Source organism: Ahaetulla prasina, chromosome 15, assembly GCF_028640845.1.
Source record: "Ahaetulla prasina isolate Xishuangbanna chromosome 15, ASM2864084v1, whole genome shotgun sequence".
Taxonomy (NCBI): Eukaryota; Metazoa; Chordata; class Lepidosauria; order Squamata; family Colubridae; genus Ahaetulla; species Ahaetulla prasina.
This window is the reverse complement of record NC_080553.1, coordinates 16496439-16516921: the sequence shown is the minus strand read 5'-3', so window position 1 is coordinate 16516921 and position 20483 is coordinate 16496439. Positions and strand designations below refer to the sequence as shown.

Below are 20483 nucleotides of genomic sequence, written 5' to 3'. Positions count from 1 at the left end.
TCAGCCTTCCGTCCTTCCGAGGTGGGTAAAATGAGGACCCAGATTGTTGGGGTTTGCAAGTTGCTGACTCTGTAAACCACTTAGAGAAGGCTGTAAAAGCACTGTGAAGTGGTATATAAGTCTAAGGGCTATTGCTATTTGCTGCTAATGAAGTAATTCACACTTCCCTTCTCTCACATATTTCTTTAGATACACACACACACACATATCAAAAACAACAACACGGGACTGCTCTTCATGGCCAGCCAATGATGGGTTGTTGTTTCTTTGTTCACCTCTGGGCTTTCATCCCACAGGTGACTCAGCTGAGCATGATGCTGGATGCTCTGATCGAGGCCGAAGTGGAAGACCCCGAAGTGCTTGAATGCTACTTCCTGGAGGCCCTTTACTGCTCCTTAGGAGCCAGCCTCCTTGAAACGGGAAGGGGCAAATTCGACGACTTCATTAAGCGCATCTCTTCCATGTCAACTGTCAACGACGAGATGATTTTAGCAAAGCCAGGAGAACTGCCAGGTTGGTTTAGGAGGTCAGAAGAAGACCTCTTCTTCTTCTTCTTCTTCTTCTTCTTCTTCTTCTTCTTCTTCTTCTTCTTCTTCTTCTTCTTCTTCTTCTTCTTCTTCTTCTTCTTCCTCTTCCTCTTCCTCTTTTCTTCTTCTTCTTCTTCTTTTCTTCTTCTTCTTCTTTTCTTCTTCTTCTTCTCCTCCTCCTCCTCCTCCTCCTCCTCCTCCTCCTCTTCTTCTTCTTCTTCTTCTTCTTCCTTCTCCTCCTCCATTCTCCTCCTCCTCCTCCTCCTCTTCTTCTTCTTCTTCTTCTTGCTTTCTTCTTTTCTTCTTCTTCTTGTTCTTCTTCTTCTTCTTCTTCTTCTTCTTCTTCTTCTTCTTCTACTTCTTCTTCTTCTTCTTCTTCTTCTTCTTCTTCTTCTTCTTCTTCTTCTTCTTCTTCTTCTTCTTCTTCTTCTTCTTCTTCTTCTTCTTCTTCTTCTTCTTCTTCCTTCTCCTCCTCCATTCTCCTCCTCCTCTTCCTTCTTCTTCCACTTTGCAATGAAGGAAGTGGAGGGAATGTCAGCCCATGTGCTCCAGAATACCATCTCAAATGTTGTGACCCAGGCCCAAGTAGGTAACGGGAAACTCAGTCAGTGTAAAAACAAACAAACTTTATTAGAGCATTCTCAGCGTGGTTCAACTAAATTAAAGCAAATTCCTCCCAGCACCAATTCCTCAGTCCTATCACCAACCTTGGTCCAATTAGGCAAACTGCCAAAGACCTTTCTTGGCAAAAGTTCAGGAGACGCCGATATGAAACAAATGCAACAAGACGAAGCTATCAACCTTGTTTTCTGGCAAAGAGCCCAAATGCCGTTGATGGTCTTTTAAGCCTGAATGGGAGGGGCCAATCATCTCTTGGTCCTACTCCCGAGTTGTCCTCTTTGCTTGAGCTGCCTTCTGGCAGCTCTTCTCACGCGTGCTTTAGGAACAGGCTCCTCCTGTTCCTCTGCCTCACTACTATCAGCCTCTGGAGGCTCCAGAGTCCGCACATCACTCCCTGATGGCCCTTGCCCCACCTCAGCCTCTGATGCAGAGCCCTCATCCAGGCCTTCCCCAGCCTCCAGGACTGGCCCATGCTCTTCCTCAGCCTCATCACTTTCCGACTCCGTTGCCAGCTGCGCAGGCTGTGGGCGGACCACAACATCAAGAAGTTTCTCTTCCACCACCATCATTCTAAGGCAGGGGTATCAAACTCAATTTCATTGAGGGCTGCATCAAGGTTGTGTTTGGTCTGGGGGGGCGCATGGCCAGGATGGGTGTGGCCAACATGAAATCACTCGTGTCGGGCGCCTGTGGTGGCCCAAGCAGTTTGTCAGCAAAAATGGGCTCCCGAGCTCCGTTTTCAGCTGGGACAGCCTCCTGCAATCCTCTGCCAGCGAAAACGGAGCTCGGGAGGGTTGCATATGGCACTCCTGAGCTCCGTTTTAGCTGGCAGTGGCACCATGGGCTGGTCCTTCGCTGTTTGCACGCCGGCCCCACAGGCCAGATCTAAGCACCCCGCGGGCCGGATCCATCCCGCCAGGCCTTGAGTTTGACACCCCTGTTCTAAGGTGTCCCAATTGTTCTCTCCCGCAGGGCAGCTCCCCACCTTGTACGATTTCCACTTTGACGGGCGTACGAAAAGATGGGTGCCATGGAGCAGCCTGGTTGCTCCGTACCAACACTCTCCCGAAGTGAGATTTATCGACATCCTAGGTAAGAGGGAAACAGACTCAGAACTGTTTGGTAGGAGTGTCCCCGGTTAAAGGGTTAAAGCTTGAGAGTTACAATTTTGATGAGTCCTTTCCGAAGCAATGTATTTTTCCGGCGTTCTTTATCGATTTGAATTCCCCCCCTCCTATTATTATTTTTACAAACACCCCAAGGCAGCAAACATATCCAACACACCTTCCTCCTCCTGTTTTCCTCACAACAACAGCCCTGTGAGGTGGGTTGGGGTTGAGAGAGAGAGGGGGACTGTCTCACTGTCTTCTAGTGATTGGTCCCAAGTCACTCAACTGGCTAAGGCGGGACTAGAAGTCACTGTCTCCTGATGACCCTTCCTAACCAGCTTTTCATCATATCTCCCTGGTTTCCTTGAATATTACACATTAGTGGCATTTCCAGAAGAGATGCATAAAACGCACCCAAGTCCTGAGTAAGAAGGGGACGGGGACCTCACTGTAGTAAAGAATCAGTTGGACATGGGGTGAAATCCAGCAGGTTCTGACAGGTTCTGGCGAACCGGTAGTGGAAATTTTGAGCAGTTCGGAGAACCGGTAACGGAAATTTCGAGCAGTTCGGAGAACTGGCAAATACCACCTCTGGCTGGCCCCAGAGTGCGGTGGGAATGGGGATTTTGCAATATCCTTCCCCCAGGAGTGGGCAGGGATTGGGGAGTTTGCAGTGTTCTTCCCCTGCCACGCCCACCAAGCCACGCCCACAGAACCGGTAGTAAAAAAAAACTAATTTGAATTCCGCCACTGGTTGGATTTCCCTCTCTGTGAAGTTGCTCGGGACTCCCAGCCCATTTCTGATGGACGCTCCCTTCCGTGGTTCCTCCTCCAGTTCCAACTGTGGACACAACACGCACCACTTGGCTCCTGGAGAAGATGGTGAAGATCAAGCGTCCGATGGTTCTGGTGGGAGAGTCGGGGACCTCCAAAACGGCCACGACCCAGAACTTGCTCAGGAAGCTCAACCCAGACACAAACGTAAGACTGTCGTGTCCTGGATCGTGAGTCCGTCTTCCTCTTCTATTGGGCCGTTCTTCCATGTCCTGGTTCTTCCTCTAATGTAACCCAACGGTGTTATTTTTCAGGAGGCAACTGGACTTTCTTGTTTGTTTTTTTCTTTCTTTTTTTTTTTTATTGAAAGAGTTTTAAAAAAAACAAAAACATTTTTCCCCCTTTTTTCCCCCTCCCTCCCAAAAAAAAACAAAACACCCCTCCTCCCCACCTCCCGGCTTCCCGGTCAATCACAAGGTAAAGTCCAATCCAAATAACCACATCCAAAGCTTTTCGTCTCCCAGCCCCCTCCCCATTACATAAAATAACTTTCTAATTATTCAAAGGCAATCTGATATTTCTTAATCTGATATCTGTTTTGTAGATAATCAATCCATTTTTTCCATTCAATTAAATATCTTTCCTGCGTATTGTCTTTTAAAAACGCTGAGATTTTAGCCATCTCAGCCAAATTAATAACTTTCAATATCCATTCTTCTATTGTAGGTATCTCTTCTTTCTTCCAGTATTGTCCAATCAACAGTCTTGCTGCTGTTATTAAATTCAAAATCAATTTAGTCTCAATCCCTGTACAATCCATTATAATTCCCAAAAGGAAAAATTGTGGCAGGAACTTTATCTTCTTCTTCAGTACATTTTGAATAATCCACCAAATTCTTATCCAAAAGACCTTAATTTTCTTGCAAGTCTTGTTTGTTTTTTTCCTTCAAAGACGTTTCGCTTCTCATCCAAGAAGCTTCTTCCGCTCTAGCTGGATAGTGAGGAATCCAGCTCCTTCTCTCTCTCCCTCCCTCTTGGGAATCCAGACTACATTCCACCACGCTACCACACCACGCCATGCTTGCCTCCCTCTCTCGCCAGCCTTTATTTCTGGTAATAATTTTTGAACCTTGTTCCCATCCAGGTGCTTCTGGTCATCAACTTCTCCTCTCGCACCACTTCCATGGACATTCAGCGGAACCTGGAAGCCAACGTGGAGAAGCGGACCAAAGAAACGTACGGGCCCCCCATGGGAAAACGACTCCTGGTCTTTATGGATGACATGAACATGCCTCGGGTGAGGACTCAAGGAGCCAGAGTGGAACATGGAAGAGTGGGAAGGACATGGCCAAACCCTTAACGTGTAGCCCTCAAAAAATAAAAACAAAAAAATTGGCCTCCATTCATGTCGCTTCTGCTTGGCATGTCACATCAATGCCTATTGAAACCCCCCTCCCCCTTCTTCTATAAAGTTAAAGAAAGGAGGAAAGTCCTAAAAGTTAAGAAGGGGAAAAGTCATTTAAGAATCTCCTGGTAAGAGAAGGTGATGAAACTGCTTGGGACAAGTAGAGAAGGGCAGAGATGGCCCCATGGAAGGAATTCAAGAGCCATCATTTCTCCTTACTTCTAGATTGCTTCTCTCCTTGATTAGTTTCCACCCATTGCTTCTTCTCCTGCCTTTCAGGTGCTTTGGAGAATAGCTTGACTCCCTCTTCTTTGGGGCAGCCCCTGAAATACTGAAACACTGCTATCATGCCCCCCTCCCCTTAATTCTGATAACAGTCTTCCACGATTTGAGGGGTTGTCCCAATGAAGAGATTGAATTGTTGTCCAGAGCAGGGGTCTCCAACCTGGGTCCCTTTAAGACTTGTGGACTTCAACTTCCAGAGTCCCTCAGCCAGCAAAGATGGCTGAGCAACTCTGGGAGTTGAAGTCCACAAGTCTTAAAGGGACCAAGGTTGGAGACCCCTGGACTAGAAGACCCCCAAAGTGCCTCCCAGCCCTGTGATTCTATGTTTTACCAGGTGAACCTCAACTGAAGTTTCTAAAGCCTGGGTGCATCTAGTTTAATGAAAAGAAGGACTAGGGGAGACATGATAGCAGTCTTCCAATATCTCAGGGGCTGCCACAAAGAAGAGGGAGTCAAGCTGTTCTCCAAAGCACCTGAAGGCAGGACAAGAAGCAATGGGTGGAAACTAATCAAGGAGAAAAGCAACTTAGAACTAAGGAGGAATTTCCTGACAGTTAGAACAATTAATCAGTGGAACGACTTGCCTGCAGAAGTTGTGAATGCTCCAACACTGGAAGTTTTTAAGAAGATGTTGGATAACCATCTGACTGAGATGGTGTAGGGTTTCCTGCCTGGGCAGGGGGTTGGACTAGAAGGCCTCCAAGGTCCCTTCCAACTCTGTTGTTGTTATTATTATTATTATTAAAGCCGTCTGCAGGCCAGCAGGCTGGCATCTCCCGGCCTCTCATCCCCTTTTTTCCTTCCGTTTCCACAAAGGTGGACGAATACGGCACCCAGCAGCCCATCGCCCTGTTGAAACTGCTTCTGGAGAAGGGCGCCTTGTACGATCGGGGGAAGGAGATGAACTGCAAATACCTCCGCGACTTGGGCTTCATTGCCGCCATGGGCAAAGCCGGGGGCGGCCGCAACGAAGTCGACCCTCGCTTCATTTCCCTCTTCAGCGTCTTCAACGTGCCCTTCCCTTCGGAAGTATCCCTCCACTTGATTTACGCCTCCATTTTGAAAGGGCACCTGGCGGTAAGTTGGATTCCTCGGCGTAGGCCGACGGAGAGAGAGAGAGAGAGAGGGAGGGAGGGGGAGAGAGTTTGAGCGAGATTGAGTCAGCGTAAATCGGATTACAGGTAATCCTCAACTTACAACCACAACGGAGCTCAAAATTTCTGGTATTAAATGAGACATCCGTTGAGTGAGTTTCCCCCCATTTTCTTGCAGTGAACCGCTGCGGTTGATAAGTTAGTAACCCCGTTGTTAAGTGAATCTGGATTCCCCGTTGACTTTGCTTGTCAGAAGGTCGAGAAAGGGGATCATGTGACACACACACCCCCGCGGGAAACACTGCAACTGTCATAAGTACATGCCAGTTGCCGAGCTTCTTAATTTTGATGACGTGACCGTGAGGATGCAGCAACGGTCGTAAAGTGTGAAAAACGATCCCGAGTCCCTTTTCTCAGTTCCGTTGTAACTTTGAACGGCCACTAAACGAACTGTTGTCAGTCCGGGACTTACCTGCGTTAAGCCGGAAGGAGAAAAATTGAAAACCAGGGCAAATAAGACCACAAAGATGGCGATGTTTTTCCAATGTTGTATTTTTTTTTAATTTTTCACGATCTCTCCCCCGTTTTTATCGGCAGACCTTCGACGAGTCCATCTCCGCCATGGCCGACAAGATCACCTCCTGCACTCTGGCCCTTTACGAAACCATCGTCCACGACTTGCCGCCGACACCTTCGAAGTTCCACTACATCTTTAACCTGCGAGACCTCTCCAGGGTTTACAACGGGCTGGTTCAAACCACCCCAGAACGGTGAGTGTGTGATGGCCGTGCAGGTAACTCCTTCTCGACTTTTACCACCGTTCGTTCGGCCACCGTTCGAAGTTACAACCGCGCTGGAAAAAAAAAAGATGACTTAAGACCAGTCCTCGGTCTTACAACCGTCACAATATCCCCCCTGATCGTGTGATCAAAATTCAGGCGGTTGGCGACTGGTATGAATGGAATGGAATAGAATAGAATAGAATAGAATAGAATAGAATAGAATAGAATAGAATAGAGCTCTTCAGGATCGAACTGCTGGCAGTCGGCAGAATTAACCTGCAATGCTGCATTCTAACCACAGGGAGGGGAGGGGAGGGGGGGGAAGGAAGGAAGGAAGGAAGGAAGGAAGGAAGGAAGGAAGGAAGGAAGGAAGGAAGGAAGGGCAATAGCACTTAGACATCTGCTGCTTCACAGCGCTTTACAGCCCCTCTCTAAGTGATTTACAGTCTCTTGCCCCCCAACAATCTGGGTCCTCATTTTACCCACTTCAGAAGGACGGAAAGGCTGAGTCAACCTTGAGCCTGGTGAGATTCGAATACCTGGCAGTCTGCAGAGTTAGCCTGCAATACTCCTTTCTAACTACTGTAAAGGGAGGGAGGGAGGGAAGGAAGGAAGGAAGGAAGGAAGGAAAGAAGGAAAGAAGGAAAGAAGGAAAGAAGGAAGGAAATAGCCCTTAGACTTTACAGCCCCTGTCTAAGCGGTTTACAGAGTCAACCTCTTGCAAACCCCAACAATTGCGGGGGAGGGGTGTCCTCATTTTACCCACCTTGGAAGGACAGAAGGCTGAGTCAACCTTGAGCCTGGTGAGATTTGAACTGCCAAGTTGCAGTCAGCCGGCAGTCAGCAGAAGTAACCTGCAGCACTGCACTCTAACCACTGCACCATCGCGGCTCTTATTATTATTCATTTGACGCGGCCTTTTACGTGCTCATCTTTGCTGATCTGACTGACGGCTTCGACATAGGTTCCAGACAGTCACCCAGATGGTGAGGGTGTGGAGGAACGAATGTCTGCGGGTTTTCCACGACCGGCTGATCAACAAGGCAGATAAAGCTCTGGTAGGTTCTCCTTTTTGAAATTCCCAAAGTACGGTTCCGTTTGGCCGGTTCGGGACATCGCATTTTCAAACTTTTTCAAAGGAACTTGGAAGCAAGATCCAAGCGGACCTTTCCTGACTGAGAAATCCTTAGTTGGACTCAACCTTTGGCTCAGGCATCCCCTTTCAGGCCTGCCTTTTCCCATAAGGCCCCATTCCAGAGGTGAAATGCTACCGGTTCACTCCGGTTCGGGTGAACCGGTAGCAGAGGCAGCGCAAGGCTCCACCCACCTGCCCGAACATTGTTACTTCCTGGTTTTAACCAGAAAGTAACTTGTTTTTGACCCTCTGCACATGCGCAGGAGGTCTAAAATCGGACGTGACGATGGTGCACCTACCACTTCTGAACCGGTAGGTAAATTTCACCCCTGCCCCATTTCTTGGTCCCATAAGGATCAAGTGACTCATAATTATGACGGTTGCAGTGTTCTATTTTTACTCTAGCTGCTTGGGATCTCAAACACTCTAAATTTTCCTTTGTATTAATTGATTTTACTTTGACTGTAAACCGCCCTGAGTCCTTTGGGAGAAGGGCGGTATAGAAATCGAAACAATAATAATAATAATAAAACACCAATAGAGAGCCAAGCACACAAAATCCCAGAGTCTTATCTGTTGTATTTGCAGAATGCATCGAATTTGCAAAAAAACAAAACGAAACCCAACACCCTTTTTTCGGGTTTCAGTGAGTCTCAATCACCAAGTGTAGATTTGATCCTTTATCTCCAGATCCCAAGCCAACCCTCCTCCACCTCTTGCTGTCACCCCTAACTAAAGATTTTCACCGACGTGTGTTAGTAACTCTGGGGTTGATGGTTGGTGTCAATTGGTAATTCTGGCGTTGGTAATGTGGGGTCTTTGGTTCCCTCTGAGGTCGTTCGTTTTGTTGCAGGACGTTTCACGACCCAGCTAGAGAACATCATCAGTGCTAGAAGGGGAGATGGGTTTGCATTCTGTTTATATAAATGAAAGCCCCACTCCCTTCTAGCACTAGTGATGTTACCTAGCTGGGCAAAGAAATGTCTTCAAGAAAACAACCAAGCTCAGAGAGCATCAAGGACACACAATCTTCTCCCTCCTCCTCCCTTCCAACACTGATGACGTTACCTAGTTGGGTAATGAAATGTCTACAAACAAACCACCAACCTCAGAGAGCACCAAGGTCCCCACAGTTCCATCCTGAGCTACAAATATTCTCTTCTACGGGGTTGCTAATTCTGGTGTTGGTAATTCCCACTGATGCGTGTTAGTCATTCTGGAGATAACCGGTGGCTTTTCTGGAACTGTCCAAGGTCCAAGGTCACATACAAGGCCTGCTGGAAGCAAATTTCAAAGACTCTGCTGAAAATGCACTCAGGGACCCCATCCTGTTTGGAGATTTCCGAATGGCCTTGAACGAGGGGGAGCCTCGCGTTTACGAAGACATCCAAGATTATGACGCAGCCAAAGCCCTCTTCCAGGTACGGAACTTCCCACTTCAGGAGGAAAAATATCATTGGAAGTCGAAGGGAGGTTAAAGCCAAATCCAGCCATCGACTCTTCCCTCGTCCATGCCCTGCTTTGCATGTGGGCAGTTGAGCTAGTTTTTAACATTGCTAAAAGAGTTTCTAAGCTAGTTGCAGTTTATTTATTTATTTATTTATTAATCATATTTATATACCGCCCTATCTCCCGAAGGACTCAGGGCGGTTTACAGGCACTTAAAAAACACATAAACACATAAATACAATATAAAAACAATTAAAAAACTTATTCAGTTGAAGAATTTCCAGGCTAGTTTTTTTACATACCGTATTTTTCGGAGTATAAGACGCTCCGGATTATAAGACGCACCTCTGCCTCTGCCTCCCAGAAATTTTGCCTCATTGCAGCAAACAGCCCGCTTTACTTTCATTTTCGTTTTCAGCATAGCTTCATTAGCACAAGAAAAAAAAATCTGCTCCCAGCAATTTACCTCCTTGCAGCAAGCAGTGGAGGCCCGCGCAGCAATAGACAATGGCAATCCCTGCAGCCTGGGACAGCTGGGAGTTGGGAGGCCGATCCAAGGGACAATCAACTTGTGCTAATCAGGCTGTGCTGAAGCTGGAGTGGGCTGTTTCTTCTTGCTGCTAGGAGGTAAATTGCTGGGAGGCAGATTTTTTTCTCTTGTGCTAATCAGGCTGTGCTGAAGCTGAAATGGGCTGTTTCTTCTTGCTGCTAGGAGGTAAATTGCTGGGAGACAGATTTTTTTCTTTTTTGCTAATCAGGCTGTGCTGAAGCTGAAATGGGCTGTTTCTTCTTGCTGCTTGCTGCAAGGAGGTAAATTGCTGGGAGGCAGAGGCTATAAGTTGGGAGCCAGTGGGTGGGCGGATCTACATTCAATGTATAAGATGCACCCAAAATTTCACCCCCTTTTAGGGGTGGGGGGAAAGGTGCATCTTATAGTCCGAAAAATACGGTAATTGAAGAGTCTCCAAACTAGCTTTTACTTAGTTAGGGTTTCCTAACAACTTTTTTTACATCGTTCAAGTGTTTCCTAACTAGCTTTTACATAATTAAAGAGCTTCCGAGTTTGTTTGTATGTAGTTAAAGAGTTTCCAGCTAGTTTTTACACAGTTAAAATTTCCTAGCTGGCTTTTACATAATTAAACAGTTTCCAAGTTAGTTTTTACGAAATTAAAAGAGTTCCCAGCTCGTTTTTATGTCGTTAAAGAGTTTCCAAGCTACTTTTTACCTAGGCAACAAGGAGAAAAAGCCCCAGTGAGATGACCCAGTCATAACGCAAGAGATTTTTGGAGACTTCCTCTCTCTTCCACGCCTCCAGCCCGGAGATTTTTTTCTTTGTCATCCCACACCTCCAGTTTTTTACCTGTAGCTTCCATCTCCAAGCCATCGTTTTTCGTTCGGCATTTTTCTTGCAGGAGATCTTGGAAGAATACAACGAAGTGAACACCAAGATGAACCTTGTGCTCTTCGACGATGCTCTGGAGCACTTGACCCGCGTTCATCGTATCATTCGGATGGACCGTGGCCACGCGCTGCTGGTAGGAGTCGGGGGCTCCGGAAAGCAGTCCTTGGCGAGATTAGCAGCCTACACCGCAGGATGTGAGGTGAGCCATGCAGCTCCATTAAAAAACTTGGTGGTATTTTTCAACCTGGGCAACTTTTAAGGCGTGCATTTGGAGTCCCATTCAATCCTATTTTATCAGACCGTTCAAATTCTTGGAGACTTGGGCTAGCCCTCTATAATCTCTATAAACTCAAGAGGACAAGCACAAGCCAATAAAAAAATGATGGGATTTTGCTACTAGAGTGGACATTTGTCTCCTCTCCCTGGGTTCACGTTGACACCTTCGCCGACTTTGTTGAAGATGTGGCAGAACTGAAAATTGCCAATCCTTCTTGGGCTGTGAAAAGCTGATTTAAAGCTAGTTGCAGGGACATACATTCAGTAAATAAATACATGAAATAGCAATAGTTCTTAGACTTATAAACCGCTTCACAGTGCTTTACAGCCCCCTCTAAGCAGTTTACAGAGTCAGACTCTTGCAAACCCCAACAATCTGGATCCTCATTTTACCCACCTCGGAAGGATGGAAGGCTGAGTCAACCTTATTTTTATTTATTTATTTCATTTTGTCACAACAGTATACACGAACATTGTCATAAATAAAACAACATATCATGAAGAATATATATATATATATAAGTAAAAAAAAATATGCATCAGCTATATTAATCTGATATAATGAAGGGAACAATAGGACAGGAACGGTAGGCACTTTTGTGCTCTTATGCACGCCCCTTAACCTTGAGCCAGTCAGAATCAAACTCCTGGCAGTGGGCAGAGTTAGCCTGCAATACTGCTTTCTAACTACTCACAGGAAGGAAGGAAGGAAGGAAGGACAGAAGGAAGGAAGGAAGGAAGGAAGGAAGGAAGGATGGAAGGAAGGAAGGAAGGAAGGAGGGAAGGAAGAAAGGAAGGCTAAGTCAACCTTGAGCCTGGTGAGATTTGAACTGCCAAATTGCAGTCAGCTGGCAGTCAGCAGAGAAGTCTGCAGTACTGCACTCTTAACTGTTGTGCACCACGGAAGGAAGGAAGAAGGGAAGGAAGGATGGAAGGAAGGAAGGAAGGAGAAAAGGAAAAGTGATAGCAATAACACTTAGACTTATATACCGCTTAAAAGTGCTTTCCAGCCCTCTCTAAGAGGTTTACAGAGTCAGCCTATGGCCCCCCCAACAATCTGGGTCCTCATTTTACCCACCTCAGAAGGAGGGAAGGGCTGAGTCAACCTTGAGCTGGTCAGGATTGAACTGCTGGCAGTGAGCAGAGTTAGCCTTCTATACTGCCTTCTAACCGCTGCACAGGAAGGGAAGGAAGGAAAGAAAGAAGGAAGGGGAAAAGTAAGAGCAAAGCAATAGCACTTAGACTTATATACCGCTTCACGGTCCTTTCCAGCCCTCTCTAAGCAGTTTACAGAATCAGCCTCTTGCCCCCAACAATCTGCGTCCTCATTTTACCCACCTCGGAAGGACGGAAGGCTTGAGTCAACCTTGAGCCTGGTGAGATTCGAACTGCCAAATTGCAATCAGTCCGCAGAAGTAGCCTGCAGGACTCCACTCTAACCACTACACCACCTAATAACACAGAAGAAAACCCTTAATATCCAAATGAGAGGCCCTTAGTAAAACATAGCCCTAAGTGAAAAAAACAAAACAGGCCAATGGATGCATCCTTCACCTTTTTTTTTTAGGTCTTCGAAATAGTTCTCAGCCGAGGATATGGCGAAAACAATTTACGGGAAGACCTCAAGATTCTCTACACGAGACTCGGGATCGAGAATAAAGTCATCGTCTTCCTGTTTACGGACGCCCACGTGGCAGAAGAAGGATTCCTGGAGCTCATCAACAACATGTTAACCTCAGGTATCTGGAAAGCCCGCTGTGTTTTCATTTACCGGCCCTGCGAGGTGCTTTGCGTTTCAGCTGGGCTCCTAAGGCAGGGGTCTCCAACCTTGTCAACCCTAAGACTTGTGGACTTCAACTCCCAGAATCCCTCAGCCAGCAAAGCTGATCTATTTTGTTGTTGTTAGTTGTGAAGTCATGTCCTGCCCATCGCGACCCCATGGACAATGTTCCTCCAGGCCTACCTGTCCTCTACCATCCTCTGGAGTCCATTTAAGCTCACGCCGACTGCTTCGGGGACTCCATCCAGCCACCTCGTTGTCTGTCGTCCCCTTCTTCTTTTGCCCTCAATCTTTCCCAGCATGAGGCTCTTCACCAGGTTGTCCTTCCTTCTCACTAGGTGGCCAAAGGATTTGAGTTTCCTCTTCAGGATCTGGCCTTCTAAAGAGCAGTCAGGGTTGATCTCCTCTAGGACTGACCGGTTGGATCGCCTTGCAGTCCAAGGGACTCGCAGGAGTCTTCTCCAGCACCAGAGTTCAAAGGCCTCCATTCTTTGGCGCTCAGCCTTTCTTATGGTCCAACTTTCACAGCCATCCATTGCAACTGGGAAAACCATAGCTTTGACTATATGCACTTTTGTTGGCAGGGTGATGTCTCTGCTTTTTAGTATGCTGTCTAGATTTGCCATGGCTTTCCTCCCCAGGAGCAAGCGTCTTTTAATTTCTTGGCTGCAGTCCCCATCTGCGGTGATCTTGGAGCCCAGGAAGATAAAATCTGTCACTACCTCCATTTCTTCCCCATCAATTTGCCAGGAATTGAGAGGGCCGGATGCCATGATCTTAGTTTTCTTAATGTTGAGTTTCAAGCCAACTTTTGCAGTCTCCTTCCTTCACCCGCATCAAAAGGCTCTTTAGTTCCTCCTCACTTTCTGCCATTATCATCTGCATATCTGAGGTTGTTGATATTTCTCCCGGCAAATGACCTGTCCATCTTGGGTGTCCCTGCACGGCATTGCTCATAACTTCATTGAGCTACGCCAGCCCCTTCGCCACGACAAGGCAGTAATCCATGAAGGGGAAATAATAACTTAAAGGTAAAGGTTCCCCTCGCACATACATGGTAGTCGTTGCCGACTCTAGGGGGCGGTGCTCATCTCCGTTTCAAAGCCGAAGAGCCAGCGCTGTCAGAAGACGTCTCCGTGGTCGTGTGGCCGGCATGACTCAATGCCAAAGGCCCACGGAATGCTGTTCCCTTCCCACCAAAGGTGGTCCCTATTTTTCTACTTGCATTTTTTACGCACTTTCGAACTGCTAGGTTGGCAGAAGCTGGGACAAGTAACGGGAGCTCACCCCGTTACACGGCAGCACTAGGGATTCGAACCACTGAGCTGTCGACCTTTCGATCGACAAGCTCAACATCCTAGCCCCTGAGTCACCGCGTCCTTTAACAATAACTTACTCCCTTGAATTAGCAGCAGGAGACCACGCAGCCACCGTCTTTCCTCTTTTTCAAGGGTCACCGTCATTCCGGCTGTGGCATCCTCCCTGCTTCCGTCAACTCATCTTCCCTTCTTGTTCCCCTGGTGTTCCGCAGGCATCGTCCCGGCCTTGTTCGCAGACGACGAGCGGGACAACATCTTGAGTCAGATTACCCAGGAAGCCATGAAAACGGGCATCGCCCCCGCCAAAGAGAGCGTCTGGCAGTACTTTGTGAACAAGAGCGCCAACAACCTCCACATTGTCCTCGGGATGTCCCCCGTGGGGGAGACCTTGAGGACTCGCTGCCGAAATTTCCCAGGTAACCCTCCAAAGGGCAGTTCTTCCCAACAGTATCGAAATGCACCTGCAGACCACTGAGGTGCAAAAGAGCAGATGTGTTGTAGTCCGTCGGCAGCCTACGGTGCTGGTGGCGGAATCGGACAGTGATGAGGCAGAGGCGAGGCCAGGGCCATCGAGAAATGGGGTGCGGACTCCAGAGCCTCCAGAGGCTGAGAGTAGTGAGGAGGAGGAGGAACTGGGAGAGCCTGTCCCTAATGCCCGAATGAGAAGAGCTGCCAAGAGGCAGGAGCAGCTCAAGCAGAGAGGTCACCTCGGGGGTAAGGCCAAGAGATAATTGGCCCCCCCCATAAGGTTTAAAAGGAGACCGGCATCGGTGTCTCAGTTTGCCTTGAAGCTGCGCTCGTCCCATTCTCTGCTCTGGATGTCTCTCCGAGAAGACCTTGGCAGCTCTCCATTCTCTGCTCGAGACGCTTATCTGCAAAGGACTTTGGCAATGATCTAAATTGGACCAGGTTGGAAATAAGGACAGACTGTTTTGTGTGAGAAGCCTTTGCTTTCTTTTTTGAGTTTCACGACGCTGGGAATGGGTCAGTTCTCAGCTGCTTGAATCAAGTTTATTTTCATTAAGGACTGCGTTGGTCGCTACCTTGCTCGGGTCTGGGTCGCAACAAGATGGCCTGTAAGGCAGCAGGGAGAGAAGATTCTCAATAAAGGAGAATTTTCGTAGCTCAGGGTTGAAATGTGGGGACCTTGGTGTTCTCTGAGCCTGGTGGTTTTCTTGCAGACGTTTCGTGACCCAACTAGGTAACACCATCAGTGCTAGAAGGGAGTGGGAGAGGAGGGCTGTTGGGTCCTTGGTGCTCTCTGAGCTTGGTGGTTTTCTTACAGACGTCTCATGACCCAACTAGGGAACGTGATCACTGCTAAAAGGGAGCGAGATATATGGAGGGTGTGGTGGGGGGGAGGAGGAAGAGGAAGAGAAGGACTCTGAGCTTGGTTGTTTCATGACCCAACTAGATAACACCATCAGTGCTGGCAAGGGAACAACCAAGCTCAGAGAGCACCGAGGACCCCCCCTCAGAGAAACTTCTACCTTGATCAGGTTTTTTTGGTGCCTTGAGTTGACTTGTCATCCTTCCCTTTAAAGGCCTCGTCAACAACACTGGCATTGATTGGTTCCTGCCTTGGCCTCCTCAAGCTCTGTATGCCGTTGCAAAGTTCTTTTTGGGTAAGAAAGAGCTTTGAACTGTTTTAAACACACACAACACACACACACACATCCAGTGGATGTGCTTTAAGGCAGAGACAGATGTTCTTCCCAGCTGTTGTTCCCCTTCCTACAACAAGAATTTCTCAACCGTGTCAACTTTTATTTATTTATTTATTTTATATCCAAGGTGTGTGTTTTTTTAATGTTGTTTATACATATCAATGCATGAATGGTGTGATACATTTCAATTTATTTATTATTTATTTAATCAAATTTTTATACCGCCCTATCTCCCGAAGGACTCAGGGCGGTTTACAGCCCGATAAAAATACAAATATAATACAAGATAAAGCACTAAATTAAAAATTATTTAAATAGGCCAAAATTTAAAATTACAATTAAAATGATAAAACCCCATTAAAATTAAATTTAAAATTAAAATTCTAGTCCAGTCCTGCACAGATAAATAGATGTGTTTTAAGCTCGCGGCGGAAGATAAACCTAATATTATTACACGCAATTGTTACATTTCATTTTTCCATATTATTACCCCCGTTACTTTGTTCTAGGGAACAATCCGCTGATCCCCTCGGAGCACACCGAGGAGCTGATCGCGCACATCGTCATGGTCCACGGTTCGGTCGGCGTCTACAGCAAGAAGTTCCTGCAGAAGCTCAGGAGGAGCAATTACGTCACACCCAAGAACTACCTGGATTTCATCAACACCTACACCAAGCTGCTGGAGGACAAGAACCATTTCATTCTGGGTAAGGAGAGCGGCTTCAAAGGGGCCACCTTCGTAAATCCCCTATTCTTCTCCTTCCCCACTTCGGAGCAACGAGCTGACCTTCAGCCAGTGGATTCATGGCTCTTATCAGTCCTGGCAGAGAAATCGCAGCTGCCTGCCAAAGTTCAAACAAATGACTCACGTAGCAAGACTTTCAGCTCTTTTTGAAACAGTTCAGCTAAACTTTTGCTTCCCGTGGAGTGAGAGCAGTCCCAAAGCTCCTTATATATCCTGTGGGGTGGGGCTCCTGCCCCACCCTTCCTTTTGATGACGCCGCCTCTCTAATCTTCTGAAGCGCGGGTCAAGCCAAGCTTGATTATTATTATTATCAGCTGGGTCTGAAGGCGTAGCCTGGGGAAGGGAGGAATCAGGGGATGACGGCCTCATTACATCCTCCGACTGGCCTGGTTCTGGCTCCTGGAGCCGGGCCAAAGGCATCAGTGCTCCCAAGGTAAGCCTTACCGCCCTTCCCCCTCACTCTCGGAGTCACTTTCAGGCATGGGGCCAGGTTTGGGGGCTAGAGTCACAACATCCCCCGAATCGGTTAATTGAGTGAAGTTGGGAAAACGTTGGCCCGTAGTTGGGTACAGTGGTGAAATCTGAACCGGTTTACTATTGGTTCGCCGGCGCATGTCACCCAGGGGTAAAATTTCACCCAGGGGTGAAATCCAGCAGGTTCTGTCAGGTTCTGGCGAACCGGTAGCGGAAATTTTGAGTAGTTCAGAGAACCGGCAAATACCACCTCTGGCTGGCTCAACAGACTAATTATTTTGCAGTAACCTTCCTCTGGAGTGGGGTGGGAATGGGGATTTTGCAGTATCCTTCCCCTGCCACGCCCATCAAGCCACGTCCATAGAACCGGTAGGGAAAATTTTTGAATTTCAGCCCTGCTCTAGCCACTGCGCAACTGTGGCTCACTTCCAAAATCGGTGTTGAAACATTAAAAACATGCCGTGCAGCAACAACTAATCAACATGATAAACATTTGAACAATACCCGAGGTTTGAAAAACACAATAATACTCAGTAAGCCATACAGTTGCCGTATTCATATGAAATAAGGTGCATTGTAGGGTTAATATACACAGATTAGTATGGGGCCCCTATGCTCGCGGGGCCTACGGGCAAGTACCCATCGGGCCCATGCGTTAAGACAGCCCCGACCAGCTTCTCTTGTTCTTTCCCAGCTCAGTGCAAGCGTCTGGATGGCGGCTTGGATAAACTGAAAGAAGCCACCATTCAACTGGATGAGCTCAACCGGAAGCTGGCCGAGCAGAAGATTGTGCTGGCGGAGAAATCAGCCGCCTGCGAAGCTCTCCTTCAAGAGATCGCCACCAATACGGCCATCGGCAAGTTTTCCCGCCCTGCCTTGCCCAGCTGTGGATTTTACTAAACGGTTGTTTTTGTTGTGACCTAGGCTTACCGAGTCATTACAATACACAATTAGTCTCAAAAAAAACCCCCTATTTTATTGTAACAGCTGAGAATTACGTTCATTCCCAGATGAGTCCCAATTAGTTGCAAAACAAGTCCTTTGGAAGAAGTTCTTTGGGATAATCACCAAGCTTTTTCTTCTTTGACACCCTGCCAAAGGCCTTACTTGCCAAAGCCCCACAGAGTTCAGAAACAAACAAGAGATGCCGACTGGAAACAGAGTTAGCAACTTTGCTTTCCTGCAAAAGGCCCAAGTGCCTTTGTTTCTCTTTTAAACCGTATGGGAGCGGCCAATCTTCTCCTGGCCTTACCCCTGAGTCGTCCCTTTTGCTTGAGCTGCTCTTGCCTTCTGGCAGCTCTTCGCATACGCGCACTAGGAACAGGCTCCTCCTGTTCCTCTGCCTCTCTGCTGTCCGCCTCTGGAGTCTGGAGTCTGCGCATCGCTCCCAGATGGCTCTGGCCCCATCTCTGCCTCCAACGCAGAGCCCTCGTCCAGGCCTTTTTTTTTTTTTTTTATTTACATTTATATCCCGCCCTTTTCCGAAGACTCAGGGCGGCTTACAGTGTATAAGGCAATAGTCTCATTCTAATTGTATATTTACAAAGTCAACTTATTGCCCCCCCAACAATCTGGGTCCTCATTTTACCTACCTTATAAAGGATGGAAGGCTGAGTCAACCTTGGGCCGGGCTTGAACCTGCAGTAATTGCAGGCTGCTGTGTTCTAATAACAGGCTCCTTACAGCCTGAGCTATCCACGGCCTTTCCCTGACTCCAGGACTGGCCCATGTTCCTCCTCAGCCTCCTCATACTGTCCAACTCCGCTGCCAGCTTTGCAGGCTGCTAGTGGACCAAAACAGTTTTCTTTGAGAGGGCAGTCAAAAATGGGCTATGGGGGGATTTCCAGTAGCTTTGGGGAAAATGCGTTCCCGACAGAAAAGAGCTCAGGATTGAACTGTGGGGTCCTCTGAGCCTGGCAGTTTCCTCGCAGATGTTTTCATGACCCAACTAGGTGACCTCATCAGTGCTAGAAGGGAGTGGGGCTTTCATTTATATAAACAGGGAGGAAACCCCACTCCCTTCGAGCATTGATCATGTTCCCTAGCTGGGTCATGAAACGTCTGCGACAAAACGAACGAGCTCAGACAGCACCAAAGACCCCCCACGTTACCAACGCCGGAGTTATACCCATTTACACCAACCATCAGCCCCAGAGTTACTCACACAGGTCGGTCACATTTTTTATTTATTTATTTATTTAATTAAACTTTTATACCGCCCTTCTCCCGAAGGACTCAGGGCGGTGTACAGCCTACATTAAAACAATTAATATGCACACTAAAATAACAATTAAAAAACTTATTCAATAAAGGCCGAAATTAAAACCGTCCAATTGACCATATAAAATACCCAATAAAATTTAAAATTTAAAATCCCTTGCTGCCTTCGCTCCCGTTCCTAAAAACAATTTTTTTCAAGGCAGTCCATTCCTATTATTTATACATATTTTACTCTTATTCATCGATTGTTCTTTATTTCATCTACATTTTACTTTCCTGTTCGGTTTTCTTTCTTTTTTTTTAATTGAGAAAGTTTTACAAAAAATTTTTTCCCCATCCTTCCCCCCTCCCTCCCTTCACAAACCCCCCTCCCCCCCCACGACTTCCCGGAACAAACGCAAGGTATAGTTAAAAATAAAACAAACATATGCTAAAATAATTTCCTTCCCAACTCAATTATACTCCTACAATTCTCATCAGTTCCTAACTTCCCCCAAAAACAATCAAAAACAATACATCCTAATCATTCAAAGGCAGTCTGATAACTCTTAGTCTGATATCTACTTTGAATATAGTCAATCCATTTTTTCCATTTCTTTAAGTATCTTTCTTGCGTATTGTCTTTCAAAAAGGCTGAGATTTTTGCCATCTCAGCCAAATTGGCAACTTTCAATATCCATTCTTCTATTGTAGGTACTTCTTTTTTCTTTCAGTTTTCTTATCTTGCCTATTTTCTAACCATTCATACCATTTGCGCCAAATCTTATAGTAATCTGCTTTCTTCTTTCTCCTGAATTTCTTTTGTAAGTTTGTCCAGGACTGCCTTGAAATAGCTGATAAATAGTGACACGTATATGTTAACGTTGTATGTCTTGTCTTTGGTCTTTCATGTGTATAAAATAGAAAACTTTTTTTAAAAAAACAAAACAAAACAATTTTTGTGGTTGTTGTTAACCGGCATCCTAGGAATTAAACCAGTCTCTTTGCCAGGGGCTCATTTTTGTCATCGGTTTGCTCTCCGTAGCCGAGGAGAAGAAAAAACTGGCCGTCGAGAAAGCCATGGAAATCGAAGAGCAGAACAAAGTCATCGCGGTGGAGAAGCGGGAAGCCGAGACGGCCCTAGCGGAAGCCATGCCTATCTTAGAGGCTGCCAAGCTGGAGCTGCAGAAGCTGGATAAGTCCGATGTGACGGAGATCAGGTGGGTCAGGCGCACAGAACTGTCAAGGTTGCGGCGCCCCTGAGGATGATCAGGTCTCGCCTACAAAAAAAAAAAATCTGTGCTGTTCCGAGTCCCAATTTTGGCTGAGCTTGTCGATCGAAAGGTCAGGAGTTCAGCGGTTCGAGTCCCAATTTTGGCTGAGCTTGTCGATCGAAAGGTCAGGAGTTCAGCGGTTCGAGTCCCTAGCGCCGCGTCACAG

The 20483-nt window shown here is 47.0% G+C and overlaps 1 protein-coding gene across 1 annotated transcript in view; it reads left to right on the top strand.

The window, feature by feature from the left end:
* DNAH10 (dynein axonemal heavy chain 10) overlaps positions 1-20483 on the top strand; it is a 97140-nt gene that overhangs the window by 46828 nt on the left and 29829 nt on the right. The window contains exons 43-57 of the mRNA XM_058158616.1: positions 297-513; positions 2121-2240; positions 3093-3238; positions 4176-4328; positions 5538-5798; positions 6413-6585; positions 7562-7655; positions 8986-9153; positions 10594-10782; positions 12427-12598; positions 14171-14374; positions 15503-15583; positions 16135-16332; positions 17539-17700; positions 20089-20263. Coding sequence (XP_058014599.1) covers positions 297-513; positions 2121-2240; positions 3093-3238; positions 4176-4328; positions 5538-5798; positions 6413-6585; positions 7562-7655; positions 8986-9153; positions 10594-10782; positions 12427-12598; positions 14171-14374; positions 15503-15583; positions 16135-16332; positions 17539-17700; positions 20089-20263 — 2513 coding nt within the window. The remainder of the gene's footprint in view (positions 1-296; positions 514-2120; positions 2241-3092; positions 3239-4175; positions 4329-5537; positions 5799-6412; positions 6586-7561; positions 7656-8985; positions 9154-10593; positions 10783-12426; positions 12599-14170; positions 14375-15502; positions 15584-16134; positions 16333-17538; positions 17701-20088; positions 20264-20483) is intronic.